A 27,453-nucleotide genomic window follows, 5' to 3' on the forward strand; every position below is an offset into this window, starting at 1 on the left:
ATTTTATCCACCAACCTTGGCACGCCATTGCAGCCACAATTTGAAGACGTCATTATGTCGTCCACATTGGATTACTTTGTCACCGGTATCGTACTGGACGTCGTACAATTTATCTGTCATGAAAAGGTATTCGGCGCTCATCTGATTACAGCTAATCAGCAATCCCTAACAGAAACATATAAAATAAACTTCTGCCAAAAAATCTAAAAAAAAAACTCATTTGACCAGTTAACTGTGATTGATGAGTATACTCGTCATGGAGAAGTTACAGGTTTTTTTTATTGACGAGTATACTCGTCATGCGTATAAATCTTTAATCATTGTCTATTTAGATTGCAATTTTTGAAAAGAAAAACTAAACATATTCTCAAATTGCAAGATACTTGGAATATTTTGTTGCTATTCCGGTATAAAATAATAGTTATCATTTCACCTCAAAATATAATCTTACCTCGATTACGACACAAAACTGTGCGCACACTTCAATACTGTGTTTAATACTTATCGCGCCACAGTTAACTGGTTATTAAGTGAGAAAATCGAAAAAGTTATATTTTATATTTACGTCTGTGTGTTATTGAAAAATTGAATAATAAACGATCGTTTTTTATGAGAATCTTTGATAGTGACACTGACAGCATTGCTCGCCCTGGTAATGGTGATATAAGCTCCCCCGAGAGAACAGATTAAAACACACTTCTGGGGCGATTTATGTTGGGGTGTCTTTTTATGTGCAGTTCAAATGACTTTCGATAATACGATATATCGGTGAGAATTATGATATGAAGTATTTTTTGTTATAACGTTCATATTTATCGTTTTTTTGGTACCATTATTATATTGGAAATATTAAGTTATTTTGACCGTTGTTTATTTATCGTATATCCTATTACAGCAGCGGTCAACCACTTTTCTGTTTTTTTTTGCAGACAATATAAATTAAATATGTATATCTAATAGTGTTGGCACATATATGTTGTAGCAATGCTGACAAAAGGTAATTTGTTTAAGATTATATTTGAGATCTATAAGTTCAAGTGGAAATTTGATATAATACCGCTTGATATCGAGCTATACTCCCACGTTCTTGACTATTACTTCACAACGGGTTTAACCAGTATTAGGAACAGTATTTTTTTAAAATGTTTTTTCATATATTAATAGCAATCAAAACTTTTAATAGTCTTATAAGCTTGTTGTCATGATTTCCTAATAACGTGGCTTTTATTTTTAGAAGATAACTTATCTATATTTGTCGTAATTTTATATGTATTTCATAATAGCATTCAAACTTAACGAGTCTTTTGCTGTAGTGCTGACATCTTAAACGACGTGGCATTTTATAGATGGCAACCCAAACGGTTGTCTTATATCTATGTGATGCATTTAATATTATAATTTCTTTAGGAATAAGGAGACCACATTTTTTTAAGTCAAAGCCGGGGCGGAAATTTTTTGTTATACTAATCCGGGACGAGGGGAAGGGTTTAAAATAATAATATATAAAACAATTTTTTAATCACAATTATGGACTTCTAGTAAGAATTTTATTATTCGATTGTATGTAAAACTTTTTGATCTATGATATTATGTTATATCTTATATTTTGAAATAAGTCAAAACCGAGACAGTTAAAGTTAAATGCTATTTAAGGATACAATAAAAAAAAAACAGTTTGAATCATTTTTTTTTAATCAGAATTGTGGTCTTTTAGTAAGAACTTTATTATCCGATTATATGTAAAACTTTTTTATCTATGATTTTATCTTACATCTTATATTTTTCGATCTATGTTTTGTTTCACTTTTGAGCTTTGTATGAAATTCTATTCAATTGTTTTCATAATTAATTTGAACAAATTAGCACCTTTTCGTTTGTTTTCACAATTTTTGTTAATTCACCTATTAATTAAAAAAAAACGGGACAATCGAAACAAAAGAAATAAATCCGTGATAAATATTGCTTTTAAAAAAAAAACTCGGGGTATAAGGCGGTAATCCGGGACTGTCCCGAGGTAATATGATCACCTTAGTAAAATAATATGGTCACCTTAGTAATAATGATAAATTATTCATTTATGTTACATTGCTGCGAAAGAGAAACTTATTGCTTCCTATATTTTCAAGTAAAAACTGATTTCACTGTCTATTCCGGATTTATATCTTTTGTCCCGGATTTTCGAAAAGTGTAGGTCTAAATTGAATTTTTATTCTTACTTGATGATTAAATTACAACTGCCCATCAAATATTTGAAAATATTATTTACAACTAGTATGCTTATATAAAAAGGCAGGATAAAATAGCCTCTCACATTCATAATGTTGAATTTGAATTTTTAATATTACGAAAATTAACAAAAATTATGAAAATGAAATTCTTGACTGCCTGGAATAATTTCTAAGTATCTTCAAGTAGTTATGAATAAAATTGATCAAAATTTTATAATAAGTTTGAAAGCTGAAAAAACATACAGACCCAAAAATTGAATGATTGACATCAGACTGTCCGAGAAGGGTATCGAACCTGAAACTTTCGATTCGAAGCTCATAGCTCTAACCATAAGCTACGAGAAATCCCAATTTTTCAAAATCTAATGATTTGTTTTTTTAATTGATGTACTTTGTCAAAAACAATACTTGTAGAAGTTTGTACAATCAGTTTTCAACAATATCGACATTTCGTCAAATGATTTGAATTCGACATTGCAGAACTATGCTGGGGAATGTGCATAGCCCCTTCATTCTTGAATTGTGTATTTCTTGTCGTTTCTCTCAAACCACTACCCCATGTAACATATGTGTCTAGTTTAATTAAATTCCGGATTGAGAATATTACAGCCAGTCGTTCGTCCGTCTGTGGAACGCCGTGCGCCCTTTCCGGGCCAGAAGATAACTCGCGTGCAGTTATTGTTCGGAGAGAAGAGAGAGAGTACTCGAATATCAGCCGCGGTTAAGGAATGCTCGAAAATATGCAGCATATTGAAAAGGGCTACTTGAATATGGTATCGATGTTGTTGACATGCCATGGCAGAGATAGATGATTCAATATAATGTTGAATTTGGCTGATAAATGGTCTAGATACATTTTAGAATTTTTTAAAGGTGATAAAGCATATTGAAACTTACGTGTGTAAAATATAATTTGATAATTCTACAATTGTTTTCAAAACTCATTATGAGATAAAGCATATTGATACTTTACGTGTATACAATATAATTTGATAATTCTCCAATTTTTTTCAAAAATCATTATGGGATAAAGCATATTGAAACTTTACGTGTATACAATATAATTTGATAATTGTACAATTATTTTTCAAAAATTATTATGTGGATCACTGCCTCAGAATGTCATCAACTATGATAGCATACTGACAAGCCCTTTTCATTTGTTAATAAAAAACAAAACTTTCACCTTTATTGAATTTTTGGAATCAAAAATAGATATTGTAACAATGAAAGTGTAAAATTTTATAAAAAACAAAATTCTCAGCTATTAAATGAAAATATAAGTTAATTATTAAGAATATGTCATTGTTAGTACATCATGGGAAAATAAGGATAAGGAATGCTGTAGTAGCAGTGATATAAACCTAATATTTAACTTACAATTTATATTTAATAGAAAATTTCCATGAATCTATTTTTTTAAAAGATTTCACTTTTATTGTTATACAATCAAAATTGGTAAAATTTTTGTGTTTTATTGGAGAATGAAAAGGTATAGTAAATATGGTATCAATTTTGTTGATATACCATGGCGTTCATGGTTGAGATTTTTAATGGCAGAAATATTTTTTTGTTCTCGCAAATTTTTACGAAAATCATAATTGTGGGAATAAAATTAAGGAAAACCCATTTTTTATGGATTTTATTTTTCATAAGATTTTGCTATTATTGTTATAATTTTCATTTTTATTTTTGAAGATTTGATAAAGGTGAAATTTTCGTCTTTTATTGAAAAATAAAAAAGGGTAGTAAATGGGGCGTCAATTTTGTTGACATACCATGGCAGAAATAATTTGATAATCTCGCAAATTTCTACAAGAATAAAAATAGCAGTAATAGTATATAGCTATTTAATAGTAATTTTTTGTAAATTTACATTTTTCATTAGATTTTACTTTTATTATTAAATCTCTCTTTCAAGATTTTGTTGCAAGGTGTAAAAATAAGAAAACAAATGTTGTACTAGCAATAGCAGTTTGATAGAAACTTTATGTGAATCTGGATTTTTATAAAATTTTATTTTATTTCAATTTTGTTGCAAGGTTATTATTTTCAATACTTTCAAACTTTTAATATTGTTTCGTTGCAACAATATAGCCATATAGCTTAGCCCTATAAGCTATTGTGATGATGCTTTTTAATTTCGTAGCTTTTTAGAAAGCAACCTAAATAATATTGGCCTAAAAGCTATCTTTATTTCTTCGATTTTTATTATTTGAATTTAACTAATACTAATGATATATTTTTAATTTGATTCAGCCGGGGAAGGACTATTTTCACTTGTAAACATATTTTATATTTTTTATTATAATTTAATTTACTATATAAAGTAAAAACTGATATCACTGCTAGTAGTTATCAGACTGTACGACGTGGGTATCGAACCTGAAATCTTGGGTTATAAGGCAAATCCTTTTCCAGAGTTATAGAGAAGCTTCTAAACCGGTATGTACATCAGTGTTGATTGAAATTTTTATTAAATAGTTATCATGATAGTTATGAAAAAAATATTTTTATCTTTAAGTATGCAAGATTGTAGATAGAGGGCGTGGTCTTTCAATTTCGGCTAAAGTTTACCCTTAAATCGGAGGCGAGCACGTGTTCGTTTGAAGTGTCAGAGGGTTTCAACAGTCTACATCAGTGTGCATTGAGAAACGTGGGTTATCGGTTAGTGTTTTGTTATTTAGAATAAAATGCTTTAGTTTTGTTTCATTAATTTCATATATAATTTCATAAAAAAAATGTGGATATGTTGTGCAAACGGTTGTCAATATGAGAAAAATTAGTATGCATTGTGAGTACTTGATTTATATTTTGATACCTTTATTTTTATATATTTTACTTACATCTTCTTTGAAGTGAATTGTAGAGCACTGCAATAAGGCACCCATCAGCTTATGAGGGTTCCATGTCACTGATTTTGCTCTATAAAATAAAAAGTAATATTATTATTAATATACGTACTACAAATTTATAATTAATAACGTATATAATAATGCAAATATCTTATGAGTATTAAATATTGGGGAATAATTTTTTGTCGGTTACAGATGATCAAATTATAAATAATAGAGTTATTCATACTGCAGATTTTTTGTTCGACGTTGAAACATTTTATAGTGATGTTCAGACAAATTGCCTTGTATTATTCATTATGTACGTTTCGGCACTGCATATGTGTCATTATTCAGCAAGTTCTAGGTTATTGTATATTTAAACATTTTACTCAAAAATACTAATGTAAATAAAATGGACATATTATTGGCATAAATATATTGTTTAGGGGCAAAAAGAGCACTAAAGTCTAAAATTTGACTTTGAGCAGTTTTATTGTGAAGACCTATCACAAAGAACAACACATATTAAACAAACAACTATCTGACTATGTTCAGTATAACTCCCAATTCATCATTGTAGAAATGTGTTTTTGAAGTTTTTTAAAAAATGGTCACTTGGTCTTTTTTCAAGCAGGTCTTTTACTTTCAAATATTGTTAAAAAATTCCTAGCTTTACTTGTTTTTGAGACACCGTTGGTGGACCATTTTACCCGCGGACCTTTGAGCCCCGCTCTACCCCATATGAAATCTATTAGCTTCAATTGATTTCTTATTCAAGCACAACGGATTTGCGTAATCTTACAACTGTCATAATATGATGTTCGTTCGCAGAAAATATATGGAAATTACGCACAAAATTAGTCGTAGATGACGCGAAAGGATGTCGATTCACTTACCCTGAATAAATAAAGATAAGCCCCCATTCAAATAAGTATTAATTATATCTAACCGACGAGGGTCGACCGTCTGGGGTGTCGCAGCTCACAGCAAGTGCTGCGAGGTGATCGACTGATACGAGTGAATATTTGTAAAGTGTTTGCATAAATTTTAGATTTTTCATGTATAGGAAACTGGAACAATATTGCTAAGTATTAGTGTATAGATTCTGATATGACTATTCGAGTATTCCTGCAGTTTATATATTAAATGTTGAAAGCATCTGGATCTTTATACTGAAGGAAAAGTGAGTTTGACAAAAAATCATACCAAAATCATTCTTGAAAGTCACTGCACAATTATGAGCTTATTAATTGTTTCCAGTTAAGTTTTATGCCATATATTTTGTGGTGGTGGTGTAATGGTTAAGAACGTGGGCTTGTTGAACTAGTGCTGGGTTCGTTACCAACCTTTTCCTTTATATCTTAATAGAAAGTTACTAAATATGCAGTCATTGATTACCAAATAATCTTGTAAAATAAACAAATTTTTAAAAAGATTTCTAAATATGCTTAACATGGTTGCTCATTAATGAGTTTTCTCTATATTGTAATTGACTCATATTGACGTTCTAATGGGATATTAATTATTCTCGAAACCTTTTGATCGTATTAGGTAATGCAGTTTTAGGAAATATGACATTCAAAGTTTCTTTTAAGAAATTTATCTTTTATTATTTCGGCAAAATATCCATGTACATTAAAAGTACAAAATATCATTAACATTAGTATTTAATTGACATTCGAATAGTTGAAAAGTTTGTTAACAGATAAATCTTCAATGTGAAACTTAAACTATTTTTTTCATATATACAGCAACCAGAAATCAATAGTCATATAAGCTTGTTGTAACAGATAAATCTTCAATGTGAAACTTAAACTATTTTTTTCATATATACAGCAACCAGAAATCAATAGTCATATAAGCTTGTTGTGATGACTTTTTAATGATCTGGTTCTTTTGATGGCAACCCAACGGTTAGCTTATATTAGGTTGTCAAATATCTCCCTTCCGCCTTTTTGTATTATAAACCAAGAGCAAAAAAGCGGAAGGGAGATATTTGACAACCTATTATATGTTTGATAAATTTATTTGTAGAGTAATCATTTTATTTGATGCAGCAATGCCTCACAAGCTCTAGTTTTACTTGAAAATATATTGTTATCTATATTTTCAAGTGTAAAATTATGTCATTAGTGTTTGACATCAGACTGCCCGAGGTCCTTTCAAATCTGGAAAATTTGATTGGAAGCCTCTAGCCCTAATCACTAATCAAAGTATTAACATTTTTATATAAAGTTGGCTAATTTATTCATATGAGAAATAATCATTTGCGACCGCGAAATGTGCGATTAGATCTTTTTTCGAAACGACTGGTCTTTTGACTGTGTTAGAGACCAAAAATGTGATCTTATCCAAAAAAGTGACCTTATCTAAAAAAGTTATATTATTCAGAAAAGTGATCTTATAATAAATTGAATATATTTACAACCGCGTACTCCTAAACGTGGCAGATCCATGCATACATTTTTTTCAAGCTGATTGTGACCCAAACCGATCAGAAATTTTCGATTTTCGCGATTTCAATAACTTATCCTACCAGAGCCTGAAAAATGATTATAGCATATAATTTAAATATTAATCAGTATTTTACATCTATGCATAATTCTAATCAGCGCAAACAAGTTTCTATCGATTTTATTAATTTTGTAATGCGATATGCAAAGTCAATATTTCACTCGAGCACTAAAATCAGTTAGAGTAAATGCTCTGTTATCCGTTTTATATGGGCGCCACATTTTGCCACTTAATCCCCACTAAAATAAACAGCGGCCTCAAAACGCTCTGGGAGCCCCCTTGAGAGTTGCCTCAAATCCCCATTGGCTTTAAGCGGCAGACGCGTGCAACCTATTCGTCTCAGGGCATGACTAATCGCCGTAACAAACGCCAAATTAAATATTTCGAAAGAATTTTAATTGTTTCTTCGCGAGTCATATATTAAATTTGTAATCATTTGGATATGCGAAACGTGTTGCGAATGTTGAATCATCACACATGAGCATATTTTTTTACAATGTACATACTAAATAAATAAAATTATACAGTAATTTTGTAATTGAAAATCAAGAATCTGTAAATGAAAATATATACGTTACATAACACTTAGAATGTTAGCTAATTGAAACAATTATAGCAATTATTACTTAAAATTTTAATCATTTTTGGAGTTAAAATAAAACTTCTTAGAAAATGGAAATTAAATGGGAATAGATATAAAAGAATTTAGTTAAATGGAAAATAAAATGGGAATAAAATTATATGAATAGAATTAAAATGAAAAAATATACTGATCGTGAGCGTATCTATCTCCAATACTTTAATTTTTGCAATGTACAATTAATTTTATTTTTTTACTTTAATTTACAATGCTTAATTTTTACAATGTATGAAAGTTAATTAATACATTGATATATTATTATAACCTAATATTTTATATTTTTGAAAACATTAAAATATTAGAATATACTTAAAACAAACGAATTGTGGCAAGCACATAAAGATCATAAAATCTGTATTCGATGTCATGCTAATTTTTTTTTAAATATCTATCATTTTACAGTTTTTAGGATTTAAACTTTTTACACCCTTTATCCCCACATATAATATGGGTGGAGGAATAAATGACCAAAACTTTATAAGCAATTTTATCAAAAGTAGTTTCAAAAAGTTTATCTAATCCTACTTTATTGTATGTAGTATAATTAATATTTCAATTTACAACATTTAAAATGTTTCCAATCTCTGCGTGGGTTTTGAGCGCATGCAAAATCAGTTTAAGTGATTTTTTTATAAAGTAGATTTTCCAATGTAAAATGTGGTTTATCCGATTAAACTTCGAAGGATCAATTTTACTGCCACTCGCATGTAAGGAAATGAGAAAAATGCATTAAGGAATTTTTTAGGCAGATGCACTTTTACCATAAAAATTTTAAAACTTTTTTTAAGTTATCAAGTACTTGCTTCGAAATACTATTTTATCAAGGACGATTAGAACTACATGTTCATAGCTTATTTTTAAACATGGCAACTCAGCGGCCGACCACTCTTCTTTTTTATGTGCGGTATATATACTATATTTGGAGCAAATTAACTCTAATTTATATTAAATGTGCTATGACTTTCTATACAAAAACAAAAATGTGTATCAAAAATATCTATGTCTAATACAATTATCATTAAGTTGTTAAAATATTGATTTTTAATTGAATCCGCCTAATTAGCGAAAACAAATTAAATCAAAATATTAATAAAAGCGTTGCAAGCACAGCCAAAGTGAAATTGAATAAAGACATTTTTATGGACAAGCTCTCTAATATTAGGTTTAGAACATCTAATAGTGTTAGTGTTTGTACGTTGCAGAAATGCCCACGAAACGCGATTTTCATATAATATTATATTTGAAGTCTATAGCCTCAAGTGGAATCTAGATAACCTACTGCTTGATACCGAGCTAGCCGAAGTTGGGATCGAATCCGGGTCTAGTGCGAACTAGTCTACGATCTTATTACACCACTAATTACAAAATATATCGCATAAAACTTAAGTTATTACAAAAAATTGTACACTGCCCAAATTGTACAGTGACTTTCAACAATGACTGAAAGTTTTTTTTGTCAAATTCACTTTTCCTTTCTAAATTTCACTAATGGTCTTTAATGGGCTTTGGCAGTTTGCAAAAAATCAGAGGGATTTTAACCAAAATATAATTAATGATGAATTTCAATTAAAGCCATAATTAATTACACATTGAAAGGACACGCGACGCGTCGGCAAAATTATGTTATTAGTCAACGCGGGGTATGTGACACTAATGCCGACTTTGGCATTCAGTTCACTCAACTTCTCCGTCGTAAATAACAGGTATTACGGTATAAACATCTGCGGCCTCTCGACTTCATTGTACTTTCAATATTACATGTTCTGGCTGTTATGATTTCAGCTGAATCAATTCAGCCATCTGAATGGAAATCACTCGATTTTTAATAATCACGGCATGCGCTGATCATTTCTGAGGAATATTAGAAACAAATCATTGGAGAAAAAAACTCGCGATTAAAATATATTTTTGCTTTATAAAGTATGAAGTCTACAAGCAATAATTTCATTTCTTCTGGCATATGGTTGAAAATGTTCTACTAGAAAGAAAATACCATGGAATAATTTATGGCAAAAAATGTTGATTTTCACTGATTGAGATATATGATTATTTTTACATTTGAACGCCATTAGAATGTTACCTAATGGTCGCTCTTTCTAATTGAGATATTGCATCAATGCTCGAAAGACTATTTTGACTTGGAAATATATTCAGGTCCATATTTTCAAGGAAAAACTGATGCCAATACTGCTTGATGTCAGGGTATCAGAAAAGCGGGTTTGAACTCGGACTGTATAAATATTGATCCAGTGTTAACAACAGAGGAGGGTATTAATAAGATGACCATATTTTTTATACCAAAATCGTTGAAAATGTTAATTATCCTAAATATGATTTACAGTAACAAATACAATAAGGATATAATAAAAATATTTTTTTTAATGAACCAATGATTTTTAATAAAAATAATTTTTAGTATGGGTTTAATATTCCATTGTATCTTATATTTTTTTGGTTTTAAATATATAATATTTTTTGTATAAATTTTGCTCAATTTTCTTAGTAAGTATTAACTCTTACAATTAGTAAAAATTAACATTTGTGCAAGGCGCTCAAAAAGTTAGATTTCATAATTCTTGCTAATTTTCGTAAAATTGAAAATGAAAGTTTGAAATTATTAATCATAATTTTCTCAATTATAACATTGTATATATAATTACATTGTATAAATAATATTTAATGGATAATTGTAATTTCATTATCAAGTCATTGCAAAGTTTCAATTTAAACCTACATTTTTCGAAAACCCGGGATTATCCGGGACAAAAGATCTAAATCCGGGACAAATATTGTTTTCAGATAAACACGGGACACAAGGTGGAAATCCGGGACTCTCCTGGTCAAACCAGAACGTATGGTCACCTTAGTATAAATGCTTTTGTTTTGTTTTATTTGGCAAAAAACACTATTCAATATACTTTTAAATATTTATATCGATGATATTTTTAGCTAATTTAATTATTAGTACAAACTTTGCGCGACGTTATTTTGAACAACATAGGAATGTTGTTTCGTAAATAATTCTGAGGAATTCAAGCACCTATAATTTGTTACAAATTTGTTCAAAATTTTATTGAATGTCCATCAACAAGCCTACGAGAACTAATAGATATTCAAATGGGATAAAGTAATGTTGAAATATCCTTAATCGAAACCAATAGAATAGTCTGATTCTGTATATTTCCCATTTGATTGAAGGGTGAGACTATTGAAATCAAACTCATGTCAGACCTGTTCACAATGAGAACCGACAGATGCTGTAGGAAGTAGGAAGTATGAAAGACCTACTCTACAAGGGGTTAAATTAACGAATCTTGTTCTTGGGGATTTCTTCAAAAAAGTTCTTATTGCACAGAAGAAATAGTCTTGGTGAATCGTGCATTAATAAACTCACAACAAAAAACATAAACAACATAAATGTTCTAAATTAAAAATTACAATTACCTTTCTATGCCAGATAATCTTGGATGTCTGTATTTCTTTGACAACAGTAAACCGCCACCCCAGGCAGCCTAAAATTTATAATTATATGGTATATCGAAAGGGCAGAAACTTTGACATATAGAGGAATACAGAATTCTGAATTTAAAATTTATATTTAAAATAGTAAATAAAAGCTATCAAGCAACGTATATATTTCATTAATACTTTGTGTATGAGGAAAAATGCAAAGCCAGAAAACGACAAAATTGATGGAGTCACAAAATGATATCTAATTAATGAAAACTTTAACCACAAAAAGTGATTTGAGTATCTTGAGGAACTTTTTTTGGCTATGGTATTTATCTGTTTACACAAGACCAAATATAATCTCTGAAAATAAAAGTAAAAGTGTGATTTATACTCACATCTACGTGTAACCAACAGTTGTATTTTTCGCAAATATCTGCGATTTCGTTAATAGGGTCAAAAGCTCCAAGGACCGTCGTGCCAGCAGTTGCAGTAACGAAAAATGGAATCTGAAAATATAAACATAGATAAAATACTGTCGCACTTCGTTTGTGATAAATATGTTATTACCTGTCCTTTGGATTTTCTTTCTATAATGAGTCTTTCCAGCTCGCGAGGTACCATTTTGCCATTCAAGTCAGAAGGCACCATGACGCAGTTATCAGTTCCAAGACCGCCAACAGAAGCACAAGATTTTACAGAATAATGGCTCTATAAAGAAGTCAAATCTTGTCATACTGAACTATTAGTATAATTTGTTGTTTGAGAATGTATCAACTTACCTGGTCTGATGTAAACATAACCAATTCCCCTGGAATAACGGATGAACCTTTTTCTTTATAACCAGGAAACATTTTATGGCGTGCAGCCAGAAATGCATATAAGTTGGAGATGGATCCACCTAGAATATTAGTCTTTTGTTAGATGATTTTCAATGTTGGGGGCATTATGCAAATATTTTATTATGATGTACCAGGAGCAAGGATGGAATCTCCACCGTTCCAGCCGATCAGTTCTCGCATATGCGTCAATACAACTCTTTCCATGAGAATGAACACGGGTGCAATTTCGTACGTGAACATGTTTGTATTAGCAGTGGCCGTCAGCCATTCGCCTGCCATAGACACCAAGTCCAAACCGCATGATAGTTGATTGAAAAATCTTGGATGGCCTAATAAAAGGAGAAGAAAATTACTTCTATTGATAAGGAAGAAACAGATTCAAGTAAAAATTTTTGTTTTGAAGAAGAAACAAATTGCTTGATGAAATTGTAAAAAATATTATTTCAATAATATCTCCCGATATCTCTAAATCTTAAGCTGCCGAGCTATAAAACAGGATGCACCAATTGAGGATCTACCGATGTAACTCTTCCATATTAGTTTTCTTCAAATATTTTGTATTAATATTATCGTTCTTTTCCTTATATTGTTAAATATTATAAATTATCTATGAATTTCTATTTAGATATTTCAAATAATTTTTGTGTGTTTCAAAAAAAAAAAAAAACGTTTGGGTACTCTGCTTATAACCCTAATTATGTTATGCCCTATATCAATACTAAACGTCTTGTTCATCTACTTATAAGACCTAACTCTATTTAGGAAATAGCAAGAAATTCAAAGATTACCAAGAGCTATATAATAGGCTTTTGTTTTTATAATTTCAGGATTTTTAAAGAAAATTAAAATAATTCTGGACGACAAAGTAGTACCATACGTAGCATAATTGGTGACCTAACCTAAGACCTAACTTGATTTAAGAAATAGCAAGAAATTTAAAGATTACCAAGAGCTATATAATTGGCTCTTGTTTTTGATAATTTCAGGCTTTTTAGAAAATTAAAATAATTCTGCGCGACAAAGTAGTACTATATGTAGTATGATTGATGATTAAGATAATATTTAATTTAGAAGAAGATGCTAAAAAATCAAAAATACCTGTGTTTCATACCGTAACCTAGTATTTACTCAAGAGGGCAACCCAACGGTCGATTTTTTATGAGCGGACTGTATATATTAGATATACATGTAAGTTGCAGCAATGCCCACGGAAATCGATTTTTACTTGAGATATAAAAGCTTAAGTAGTAGACAATATAAATGACAGGCCGGTTTTTGTTTTCAGTCATTTTGCGAATTAGATAAAATTCATTGAATTAATCAATACTCTTCCAATTAGAATAGGTATTAATTATGATTTGCTCCACACGTTTCTGAGCATTGCCCAAAATATAATCCTGGGCATTTTATTAAAAAAATTTGATTAACAATATAATCAATTCATGCGGAATCACAAAATTCTTGAATCATTTGATTATATTTACAAAAATATACTGTTCTAATATGAAAATGCAACTACAGTATATATAGAGTATATTTAATGATTGTCGTTAGTATTCTGCGACCAGTTTTTTAATGAAAATAGCCCAAAAATATAGGTAAAGGCCAGTTAAACGAAATAACATATGTGTTTCTTTGTATGATTTCTTTGAAGGACCCAGTTATGCTTGTTATAAAACACTTTCAATTGGAATGTTAATTACGATTGTATTTTTATACAATTATAAATATGTTTTATAATATGCAAATTCAAAAAAATTGTTTAATTAATAACATTGTTTTTCGATAGTGAATTTAGAATGATTTTTCTTTTGTTTATACTGTCATATTATGAGTGCTTTGTTTTGGCGTGAACAATATGCATTGGGTTTTTAATAGCTCTAAAAATGCTTCTGAGTACTATCTATATGTACTTGATTTTTTTTATTCTATTCCACATAAGTTCGATACCATCTTGTAATTTAATTTTCTCCAAAATTGCAATGTATAGCAAGCACTACAAAAGCTTTTTGATTTCGAACTTGGGAAATCCTGATCGTAAATATCGCCGTTCACGGGCCACAGAATGTTTTAATATTCCATGTACACTTCGAGCTCTTTCAATAGGATAATAATTGTGCACCTAATCTAATCTAGGACGCGTGCCAGGACACGCGTATCCTACGTGAAAAGTGCGCACCCCACGATCTGATTCTCGACTTTCCGGGTATCGTTTGTTTGTTTGTTTGTTTGGGAGGCCGAAGCCTGTGTCTTCTTGTGTGATCACGATCCAGAGGAAGAAGGGTTTAAACATGTGACAATCCAGTGCAGATGCTGATATGAATTTAATATTCATCGTAATCTGATTGTGAATTTATTACAGTAGACAATTCTAGGGTAAAGAGGCGATTAGCCTGGTTGATCTAAATGTGAACGGTTGAATTTGATGTATTAAATATTTTTTTAGAATATGATATTTTCCAGCACCCAGATTGTGATGCAGCTTTGGCGACAAAATTATCACATAACTAGTGGTGCATGGCATCGTGCCTTAACAAATTGCTGGAACTTAATTGCCCGTACCGTAATGAAATATTCGAGGAATATTAAATGTTTTCATATAGATTATTATAAATACTGTAATATTGTCTAATATTTATAAGAATTATATAAACTGAATTGCAAAGTTAAAATTATTTATTTAAAGTATATAAGTGAGCTTTAGAATTTTAGCCAGAATTAAAAATAAAATCTGAATTATTTGAGGTATGCAAAAAAATTTGAAACAATTCTTTTTCGAAAAGCAATTATTTTATCAAAACAAGCAGAATTTTTTTTTGAATCATTCAAATCGGATGCTTAGTTCTCAAAAACTGCATTTTTTTTGTACATTTAGCTCGATATCTTCGAAATGGCTGGACCTGCCTTTGCCAAAAACCAATCACCTCTTCTCCCAATCATTATAAATTGAATGTTTTTTTAGATCATTCAAATCGGATACTCCGTTCTCTCAAAAACTCGATTTTTATTTTCTGCACTCTTTGCTCTGTATCTCCGTTTCTGTTCTGAAAATGTTCAGAAACTTCTGAAACGTGAAGATATGCAAAAAAATTCATTTTTGATTTTTTTTCCCATTACTATAACTCACCCTACGGGAAGTTATAAAAGTTGCAAAATAATTATGGCACTTGTATTGTCTACAGCATATATACAGCAGATTTGATTTTATCACTAATCCATCGTATTTAAGAATAGTATTTCAATATTTTCAAACAAACAAATGTTCACATTAATTTTTTTTTTCTTCCAGCTCTAACTGGTAAATTAACAAAATTAATGCTGACCAAAAAAAAAAAGTGGCACAGTTTCCACTACTAACTTAAAAAATTCTATAATTTTTTTCTTTTTTTATGAATAGCAATCAGAATTTGTCCATTGAGCCCTATTGTGATGATATTTATTAAATACATGGCTTTTGGAGATGGCAAATATAGCATAATAATTTTTCTAATAGCAATAATAATAATAATTTTTCTAATATCAAAATAATTTTTTCATTAGTAAATAAGGATTTGTTCTATGAGTCCTATTGTGTATATGAATTTCTCTAAAACTATGAGCAAAATATATAATTTCTCAGAATTTTAGTTGATAAGTTTATTTCAATCAAATTTAAAATTTAATTTCATTCAACTTCATTCAAAAAATAAATGTATTATTTTTCTTATGCAAAGGTACATCTCTCGACCCTCGAATCATCTATAGAATCATATTAATTTAAAGCCACCATAATATTATAGGGGAAAATATATTATATTCCGAAGGGTTCCATACAGCTGTGATTACTTCATTGTTAACATAAACTTATTATGTTTAAGGTATCTGTATATATATGTCAACGAACCGTGAAAGTCACTTGTCGGCACATCAATGAATCAATATATCATGATAATAAGTTAAAATCCCATTATTTGTGCGCTAAATGGTAATTTAATATTAAAAATGATATGAGATAACATCGAAATGCCAGAACTAATTTAAATCAATACAACATTATACATATATTTTATAAAAATATTTTATATAAAATAATTCCCGGTTATGCAAATTTAAATTCATCATTTTGCACACATGTTCCAAAACTGATCAGGTTCTTAATATTAAAGTTAAGATGCGTTGATTAAAAAAAAAGTTGATAAAGAACTCATTTAGAAGGAATGATAGCTCAATATATATTATTTGATTGATTAAATTTTGTGAATTAATTATAGCATATTTATGTAATTTTTATAATCAGGTTTTCATACAGCTTTAGTAATTTTTTTCCATCTAGCTTGCTTGTAATTCTTGGAATTCTTTTCTATTCGAGTATAATTTGATAGAAAAAGAAAGCTGTTTTTGAAAACTAGTGACGAAATCAATAATTTTAATCATTATATTCTACTGACTACCTGACACAATAATCATTATATTCTACAGACTACCTGTACACAATTATAATCGATGTATATAGTTTTCCAGAAACAGTTTGTTTCTTTTGTTAATTATGCGAGCTGTTTTTTCTTATCAAAAATTTTTTTGAAATAATTTTATAGATGCAATATTTTCTAAATAATTCATAATACTGATAATATGTTTCAGTGTTATTATCGCTTAATTAATTGCTTAATTAATTAACTCTACTATATAAATATTATATAGCTCATAATGTAAATTAATTATTGTAAAATATGTTTAATTATGGATGGTAACAATTTAATCATGGTCTCGAAACGTTTATAATTAGTGTAGTGCATTCATATTCATATAATTAATATATGTTCCACTCATTTATACAAAAAAAAAACTACTGATAAATTATTAATATTTTTTACCATATTGTAATTACAAAAATTCAGTATTTTTTATATTTATATATGTAAAACTTTTACTTTATTACTTGCTGTCGGGAGATAAATGGCAATGTTTGAAAATCTATAACAAAAGTATTTTCTTTCGTCGTTAGTTTTTTAGGTTGTGAGCACTGTTGTTTAGTTTACGAGACTTCAATATAATTTTTAAGTATACGTTATTTAATTGTTTTATAAGAGTATTGTTAATTTTAAGTTAGATTCAACCGTTTTTTTATAAACCTGTGTAGCTTTAAAGCTTATGCCTGGGTGGAGTAAATGGGCCAACTTAACCTCTGGAAAAAGTGTAAAAAATGAAAAATAGCAAATAAAAATGTAAATTAAGTAAAAAACCGTTGAATTTAGTAAAAAAGCAATTCTTCAAGAGATAAATTAAATAAATAGTTATTCCAACTCTATTGATGAATATTTTGACGTAATACCAGATCAAGGTTATTTACCGTGTCTGTAAAAAATGCACAAATTACTGTATCTGTAAAAAATGGACCCATAAAATTTATATTCTGCATTCGTTGGATAATGTAGCTATTATTTCATAAAATTTTTTGAAAATTAAAAAATAAGACATTATACTATTTTGCCCCCTGGCCGTCCCATTTTAACCTGCTTACGAGGTAAAAAGGACCGGGTGACAAATTTTTGAAAAAATCGAAGCAAAAACACATTTCTACAATCAGGGCCGGTCCTGCCTTGCATGCGATGCATGCAAAAAATGCGGGCGCACGCCTTAGGGGGCGCCAAAACGAGATTCGGAAATGAAATTTATAATATATTATTCACATTTTTTTAAATATAAAATCTAGAATACTTAATAGGTTATAATAAACAATCTAATTTCTATGAATACGGAGACACAAAAAGCATGTTCAGTTTGCACTGTGATATCAGTAGAAACAATTCATCACTCTGCAAATTAGTAAATTATTGTTCTGCTTGTTATTAAATGCACTTATTAAATTTTTCTTTGTTTGAAGTTAATGTGAAATCTAAAAAGAAATTATCTAGTGTTCAATTCCATAAGCGCTAACCTGCGATATTTTAAATTATTGGGCATTATTGACGAAAAATTGCGAGCTTAATTAGTTTGAACGGAACTTGTTAAAAAATAGATACAAATTATAATAGACAAAAATGGAGAATGAGAAGTCAGTGCTTAGAAAATGGCTTATTAAGACCGAGAAACTGAATAGTAACTTTAGTTTTTGTTGAAAATGTTTCGCATCTGATAAACTTTGAACGTTGAAGACATGCGTGGTTAGGTTTATGGGAATGGAGCAAATATGAGAAATGTAAGCAAAATGTACTTAGAAACAGAAATCGTGAGCTTTTATATACCTAGTGGTGTTCATACTAAATTTAATTATTAACTAAGCAGAAATAATATAGATACAAATGTAATTGTGCTTTGTTTTCAATATAAGTAGTTCAGGGAATATGTAATTTCTTTGCATCTTTTAAAATACGTTAAAATTTTAACTTTAAAACAACAATCTGATGTTCTGAATCAGATGGGAAAGTAAATATGAATACAATTCGGTCCTTACAATACACAATATCAATACGAAGAAGTTTACTATGCAATTTTAGATATTGTAAATAATGAAAAAAATAAAGTAAAAATTAAAAATCCAACATGAAAAACGAGTGTTATGTTTAAAAATGAAATAAGTGAAATGTTTCAAAACCCAAATATTAATATTACACATATGTTAGAAATACTTGAAAATGTAAAATATTTGATTATGGTCAATCCGCAAATCACTTCGATTTTTTAAATAAAATTAAAATCAATGTATTTTATACGCTTTTAGATTATATCTTATTTTTTGTGTACTAAATCCAGAATAATTAAAAATCAATTTAAAAATTTTACGTAAATACTTATATAATTTTATTAGTAAATGGTAAAACAGTTAAAATTATTGGGGGGAGGGGGCGCTAGAACAAATCTTGCATGCGGGCGCTGAGGACCCCAGGACCGGCCCTGTCTACAATTATGAATTATTTAGGAGTTTTACTGAACATAGTCAGATAGTTGTTATACAGTGACATTTATTGTGATGTAATTTACTGCATATGGGTTAAAAAGGACCGGGTGACAAACTTTTGAAGAAAAAGCAAAAAAGCGCATTTCTACAATGATGAATTAACTGGGAGTCAGATAGTTGTTAGTTTGAAATGTGTTATTTGTCGTGATACAATTGGTTTGGTTTTCACAAAATAATTGCTCAAAGTCAAATTGGACTTTTGTGCCCCGTCCTACCTTATATATTACGTATATTTCTTTTTCAAATCTGTTACCTACATCACTCCGATTGCAGTCCGTCGGTCCACGCAATCTGATATTCTGTATTTTTTATTCGCGGGCATTATGTTATATTATATTCGTCTGATTAATACAAACGGACCCGACTTGTAATCGGGACAGAGACGTCAGATGGGACTGACGGAAACTCACTCAAAAATCTCCGACGTTCGGGCGAGCTTATTCCGACACATTAAGTCCGAGCTTACGTCACGTCACGTCGCCGAGCAAAAGGGGGCCGCATTACGGCAGACTCGAAATCCGATGTTCTCTATATATGTGCTATTTGTTCAACAGCTGTACGACGGGGAATTCGAATGCGATGTTTATATACTACTTACAATGTTTGTAAATAGTTGAAACTAAAGGATTTATGAATTTTTAATTCAGACTTCAAACAATTGATCGAATTAAATATATTTTACTCGTTCCTGTCATTAATGACTAAGATACTAATTTTAGCACTCTTTCTAATTAACTTTTAAAGCTACAAATATTTGTAGCTATATGTAAATGTGATTCAATTTATCATTTATTGTTATCTAGTTTATCGTCAATGAAATGTTATTCAAATATACTTAATTAGTTAATTGATAGCAAAACTAAATTATTTATTAATTAATTCAATTATGTGAATCTGTACACTCTATTATATAATTGTTATATAGCACATTATATAGATTAATTATTGTAAAATATGCTTAATTATGGATAGTAACAATTCACTTAACCAAAGTCAATAAAATATTATTCAAATATACTTAATTAGTTAATTGATACACACTTGAAAATTATAGATTCACTCTCTATAGGATAGTGCAGGGCGAAAACAATTATAGCAAAACAAATAACACTTATCAAACAAACGACTATCTGACTATGTTCAGTAAAACTCCCAGCTAACACATGATTGGAGAAAGGTGTTTTTATGCTGTTTTTGAAAAATTTGTCATCTGGTTCTTTTTACCCCAGGTTTAAATGAAATAGTTAGTGGTCAAACAGATACAATGTTTTATTTTTAATTTTAAAGGGATTTTACGAAATAATAACTACATTATTCGAGTAGTGCAAAATATAAATCTCAGGGGTACATTTTTACGGAAATACACTGTATATAACCTTGATCTGGTATTTTGTCAGAAATAATCATGAACATAATTGGAATAACTGTTTATCTAATTTATCTGTTGTAAAATAGCTTTCTTTTAACTTAATTTACATTACTTTACCAGCTGAAAGACTCAGGTGTGGTCCTTTTTATTACACTCACGTGCAATTGTTTACATATGGGCTTCGAATTGTTTATATATCAATTTTTCCAATAAGTAGTAGTTAAATAAGTTTACTAAATTTTTGCTGTTTTTTAAGAAATTGTCATCTGGTTCTTCTTACTCCTGGGTAAAATGATACAGCTAGGAGTCAAACAGGTCCAATGCTTCATTTTTAATTTGAATTGGATTTTACGAAATAATAGCTACATTAATCAAACAGTAATAACTGTTATAATAACTGTTACACTGTATATAACCTTGATCTGGTATTTCGTCAGAAATAATTATCAGCAGAGTTGGAATAACTATTTATTTAACTTCTCTTGTAAAATTGCTTTTTTAAACTTAATTTACATTTTTATTTACTATTTTTTAACACCTTTGCCAGGACAACGGATCAGTTGGTTCTTTTTACCCCACCCAGTGTTTAAGCTTCTATAGATAATATAAAAATCTGTTGAATCTAACTTAAAATATTAATACTTCTTATAAAACAATTTAAAACAACAAACTTAAAAATGATATTAAGGTCTCGTAAACTAAACAACAGTGCTCACAATCCAAAAAACTAAAAACAAAAGAAAATACTTTTGTTATGGATTTTTCAACATTGCCGTTTATCTTCTGATAGCAACGTCGTAAGAATCAAGTTGATGGCTGGTTATACATCTTTTCCCTCTGTTTCCAAATATTGTTGTTAAAAAAATTTAACTTTACTTCTATTTGAGATATTGGTTGTGGACCTTTTTACTCGCAGACCTTTAAGCTGCGCTTTACCCTATAGTATTATCATCATAGTATTGTTTGGCGTATACAATTTTGTTTATTATTAAAATTATAGATTTTTTTCAAATAATTATTTATTTATATATTGTATTTTAATCTAATCTATATTTTCTTAAGGTAATTTCACAGTGTTAAGGTAATAAGAAAAATTTATGACCGCTTTTTATTGCAAATTATAAAAGTTTAATTTATTCAATTAACAATTTGAAGTATTCACTATCCTGCTTCCACAAAGTTTAAGGGTCGTAGTCGTAGGGCAATGCGCGGGCTGTCAGATTAGTCCGCCGAATCGGAAAATAACACCGGATTTTGATTACAGCACTTGGCATTCTTTCCCTCCCCATAACATGGGACTCACAGAAAGCACTTTGTTGCTGCCAAACACATACTATTAAGTCGATATTTATTTAAATTTGAGCGAAAATCATGAATGGAGTGGAATGTTTTTTATTTTTGTACTTGTGCTAAGCTTTAACAATTTGAAATGTTACTACTTATTGATCTTGCCACTTTAGCAATAACATAAAAAATATTTACATATTTTTCAACTTTGACTGAATAACCAAAATCCTTTACCATCGACTTTAAAATTTTTATCGTCAAATTTTACAACGCGGTTGGCTGACTACACAAAAGGCGGGAACTGGTCTGGGCGCAGAAATTCCTTTCAGGATTTGCAGCGGCAAATGTTTATCTCACGGATTAAAACTTCCATCGAAACCACGCTCCCGCGCTTTTGATCATGCATTAGTCTGATGTAAGTATAAATGCATTAAGATCATCGCCGGCGAACATTGGGTGGCGCTTTAGGCCCATAAAATTAAATCCTTGTTACCGAAAGTAATTGAAAATAATTGTGTAGTTATTTGTCAGATATTTATCTTTGGACGTGGATTTTACCACATAAAGCTCCGATGGATATCTAATAGAGTAACCTCATTCATTATTTCTGTCATCCTGTAAATACCATAATCCGCGATCTCTTTGAATGACCTCACTCAATTTCTATTTACGCTACGTTATTACAGTCCAAAGATCATTCAATTCTCATATCGACGGAAATACTTCAGTTTTCCCGTTTGGTCCGTGAATGTTTCTTTATTTCCGGATTGTTCGGACCATCGAACGGTGTCGTAATTCCTCGATTGATTGAAGGCTAAATCCAACACGGTGCCAGGCAATACAATGCGAACTCATCGCCAGAAATTCGAAACTGCATTGCGTTTTAATGGAAGAGCTTGGGAAATTATTTTTTACAACTATTGGTTATACAACATTTTTTTCAATATTTATTTGTTATATTCATAAATGGGCTTTTCTGTGGGTTAGTGGTTAGAAGTCGTGCTTTCCAACCAGATTGGTGCAGGTTTGATAACCCTTCGAACGGCTTGATGTCAAGCAGTAATAATATTCGTTATTTTTTGGAAATATATTTCCAGGTAAAGATAGCCATTTCTTTGCATTACTGCATCATCACTATTAGAAAAATGCTAATAGTAAAAATGCATCGAATATTGGCAGGTCAACCAATATAATTGCTTCAATAATTTATATAATATATAATAGTCTATAATTTTTATAGACTATTATATATAGGTAGTAAAGAAGTATAATCACAACAGTTTAGTAGTAGCTACCCTTACTTTATAACTGCTATATAATAATAGAGAAAAATCATAAGGTTTTATTTGTTTATATTCTGATTGTGATTTAGTTTGAAGAAATTTATTTAATAAAAATAAATTGTTTAACAAAAGTAAAAAACTGTATTATAATCGATCATTTACAAAAGTCGGTATGTCATGACAATCTATTGTTTTTATGATTTATGATCAAGGCTGACTCGAATTGCTACAATTTGAAAGAATAAAAGTTTTTTCTGTAGATTTAGTTATAACCAACACTATTTTTGTATTTATATAGGTTTTTTCTATAATCAATAAATAAATTTGTAATTTGTAATTCGTAATTTAAAATAGCTGGTTAAATAACCTGAATGGGGAATAAAATTGGCAAAAGGTAGTATAAGACAAAAGTGTCATGACATTTTATTGTTTTTATGATTTATGATCAAGGCCGACTAGTATTGCTACAGTTTGAAACAATAAAAGGTTTTTTCTATAGATTAAGTGATAACCAAAACAATTTCGTATTTATATAGATTTGTTATAAAATCATTAAATAAATGTGTAATCAAAATTTAAAATAGCTGTTTAAATAACCTGATCGAGAGGGATTAAAAATGGCAAAATATAGTATATATACTATTATAGTAATATAAACTATTAATAATTACAAAACTAATTTGGACTCATTAATTAGTTATATTCGTGATACTTGTGATTAAATAGATGAAGTAATATTTTCTATTTTTATCAAAAATTTTATTACACAGTTCAGTGTTTACAGCTGCACGTTCCAGTATTTTTTTTTTCATTTTTAATTGATTCATTTTTTCCACTAGTACTATATTTTAAAGAGTATCATTAAGAAATTTGTGTTTTTCTCTTGTTTATTTCAGTGCAATACATCATATGTTTGTGAAAATTGCATATTTATTTATATAATTAATTAATCATATATTTTGTAATTTGTTGTATATCACTTCGTATTTTAGGAGTTTCTATTGCCTCTTTCAGAGGTTACACATTTTTATTCATATTTCAGATATTTCTTTTGTGTATCTGAAAATTTCTCTAGTTGTTTATAAAGTTCTATATTTTATTTCAGAATTTTATTTAACATTGTTTTATATAGCATTTGTCAAAGATTTCCATTCTAGATTTCAGAGATTATACATTTAAACCATTGTGGACAAATTTCTACTATGGCTTTTAACTGTTTTACTGTTTTACTGTTGCATATTGCACAGATTCGATTTTCGGTTCACAGATAGTTAGAGGTTTCTGTTGTATCTTCTGAATATTTGTACTATTTTTCTAACGAGTATTATCCCTTAAGAGCTCTCACTATATGCAGCTCAGGCCAAAAAGCGCGCGCTCCCGATGCCACCGGGGGCTTTAGTGATTCCGAATGGGCTATTAATTGCGCCTCAGTGATTCTTGACTGGGTCTTGCGTCGCCTGATTGTTTGGTAGACAGGCGCTCGAATGCGGGCAACGACAGAAGCGAATCGCGTTATTTAAATCATTATTTGTTCAACATGTTGAACATTTTTGCAATTTAATCACGTATTAAAATAAAGTTACATACGTCTTTTTTAATTAATATATTATTTTTCAACAAATAGATCTATATGATCAATTAACTTTATTATATCTACCTTTGCGAATAAAAAAAGTGTAATATAAGTATAATTTTATTTTACACACCGAAATACGATAAACGATCTTTACTTGTTACAAGAATATATTTTTTGCATATTATTAAATTTCAATATAATTCTTAGATATCGTCAGTGTGCATATGTATATCATTATGGGTGTTCTGGGTTCTATGGTATAATATATCATGGTGCTATATATCATGGTACTATATATCATATGTGTTCCGTGGTGTAATCGTTAAGCTCACGGATTCGAGTATACTGGTTCGTGAGTTCGAACCCCGCTCTGGACAATCCGACATCATAAAGTATCAATCAATGCCCATTTTTACTTGAAAATATAGATCAAAAATATGTTTTCTATTGAAAATAGTCCATTTTCGGGCACTGCGGTGTGAAATGGAAATGGAAAATCTCTCAGACAATTTGTAAGCGCCCGGCACAATATTTATTCAAAAAAATCAATTAAAAATGACTACACACGGACACTTTACCACCCCGAAGAACCAGATATAATTTATTATTAGAATGGTTATATCAGACCTTTAAAAATAAGTAGATTAAATAAGTTGGTTTAGTTATTAATAGTATTTATTTGTTTGATGTTCACGGTTCAAGTTTTGCGTACAGAATGAGGAAAAATTTCTTAAAAACTATCTTATTACCTAGAGCAGGGTAGGAATCGAGTTGACTCAGTTTACGGACCTGTCCTAAGGCAGTACTGCTTATTATTTATTTTCTATTATATTATCAGTATTAGGAAAATTCTAATAATAAAAGTATATCAAATATAGATAGCCCAACCGGTGCAAAAATGTGCAACCTATGGGATTGTTGTTCTGAAAGGCGCAATAGAAATCTGTGTAATATGTAACAAGGATTTTTTAAATATACAACAACAATTTCACAATCTTACGATGAATTCTAGTATAAAATTAAAAAGAAATTCAGATACATGTATTGATAAAATCTTTAACATAAATCTGGTCTCTGAAGCCGAAATAGAATTAGGAAAAGAAATTTCTTAAAGGTAGATATATAAAATATGTAGTAAAAGTTTAGATAAACAGCTAATAGTTATTGTCATTTTTCAAATTCGGTTTCAGTTGCAAATAAATTTGCAATTTTGCAAACGATTAGTTCTTAACATTATTAATAACAATATAATAAATGTAAAATATATAATATTAATAATATGAAAATCTACAAATAGAGACACAGAAAATTGAGTATGACAAATAAGTTCAATTAAAATTTTCAAACAGTAATTGGTGTAATATGTAATAAAAATTGAAATAAATAGCGAATGTTGATTTCATCATATATAAATTTTAATTTCTTATAAAAATCGACGTGCGTAAGGCGCATCCAACAGCTCATAGGACTATTAAGTTTTAATTTGTGACGAAAAAAAACATTACAATTTTTTTTGCAAGACACTCAAATGACAAAAACTATCCGCATTGTTTAATTTTTTTTTATTTTACCCAAGAAGTTGAAAATTTATGCGATCTATTCATATATTTGAAAATAAGCTTTATTGTTTACAAAAAAACAAAATTGTTTACAAAATGTTAAGTTTCATATAAATATTTTTACTATGCCTAAGTATGTAATTCAAAGATGCTTTCAATCGTTGGACCTGTCTTCAAGCGTTATCTTTACCATATGTATATTATTACTATGCCCTTAACCTATACTATATGATTCCCTTTCCCGGTTCGGTCCTCTGAAATCCATTATATGCACCCTACTCGTCACTGTCAACAACATGCGACCTTACGAAATATATGCTAATTTATTAGATTAATTATGGCCTATTCTTGTAATATGCATTATGCGGTGTCGAATATTTGTCGCCTGAAATTAATGCGATCATTAGAAACACATTAGGGGGGTCACCGATTAGAGACCGATTTGAAAATCCTAAAAAATTGATTAATTGTTCGTAATTGATCTCGTAAAAATTAGCTCTTTCAAAATTGCTCAATTTTGAAATAATATATAATTAATATATATATATATATATATATATATATATATATATAGACTTGAATGAAATTTTTACCTGTTTTCACTTGGTACTTGAGCGTTGTTTCACAGTCCTTGATCAATTGTTGCAATGGCAATCCTTTTTCCGGTATGTCCAGGTCCAAGATCCGGAACATCTCTTCTGGATGGTGGAAATCAAGCACCTGTAATATATTTAAAACAAAAATCAGTTAATTTTAGCCCTCTGTTTTTAGCAATTTAAGGAAAACTTGGTTCATTTAAAAATACGATACTTTAGCATATTTTGAAGTTGAATTGTAATGAAGGTTAGGCCGAAAATTGGTGAATCAAGTAACCCAGGTGAAAATGGGAAACCCCGTCAAGACTGAAAAGCTTATTATACGGGATAGGGAC

The 27,453-nt window shown here is 29.5% G+C and overlaps 1 protein-coding gene across 1 annotated transcript in view; it reads right to left on the bottom strand.

Moving 5' to 3' along the window:
* The window catches only part of LOC113377210 (glutamate decarboxylase), a 59,247-nt gene that overhangs the window by 1,819 nt on the left and 29,975 nt on the right, over positions 1 to 27,453 (bottom strand). Inside the window, exons 4-11 of the mRNA XM_026617440.1 lie at positions 27,116 to 27,242; positions 12,643 to 12,840; positions 12,452 to 12,570; positions 12,240 to 12,380; positions 12,068 to 12,178; positions 11,664 to 11,731; positions 5,075 to 5,153; positions 16 to 165 (exon numbers count right to left, since the gene is read on the bottom strand). Of these exons, the coding sequence (XP_026473225.1) occupies positions 16 to 165; positions 5,075 to 5,153; positions 11,664 to 11,731; positions 12,068 to 12,178; positions 12,240 to 12,380; positions 12,452 to 12,570; positions 12,643 to 12,840; positions 27,116 to 27,242 (993 nt within the window). The remainder of the gene's footprint in view (positions 1 to 15; positions 166 to 5,074; positions 5,154 to 11,663; positions 11,732 to 12,067; positions 12,179 to 12,239; positions 12,381 to 12,451; positions 12,571 to 12,642; positions 12,841 to 27,115; positions 27,243 to 27,453) is intronic.

Source organism: Ctenocephalides felis, unplaced genomic scaffold (genome assembly GCF_003426905.1).
Source record: "Ctenocephalides felis isolate EL2017-DRISC unplaced genomic scaffold, ASM342690v1 CF-g0.4_SCAFFOLD_01886, whole genome shotgun sequence".
Taxonomy (NCBI): domain Eukaryota; kingdom Metazoa; phylum Arthropoda; class Insecta; order Siphonaptera; family Pulicidae; genus Ctenocephalides; species Ctenocephalides felis.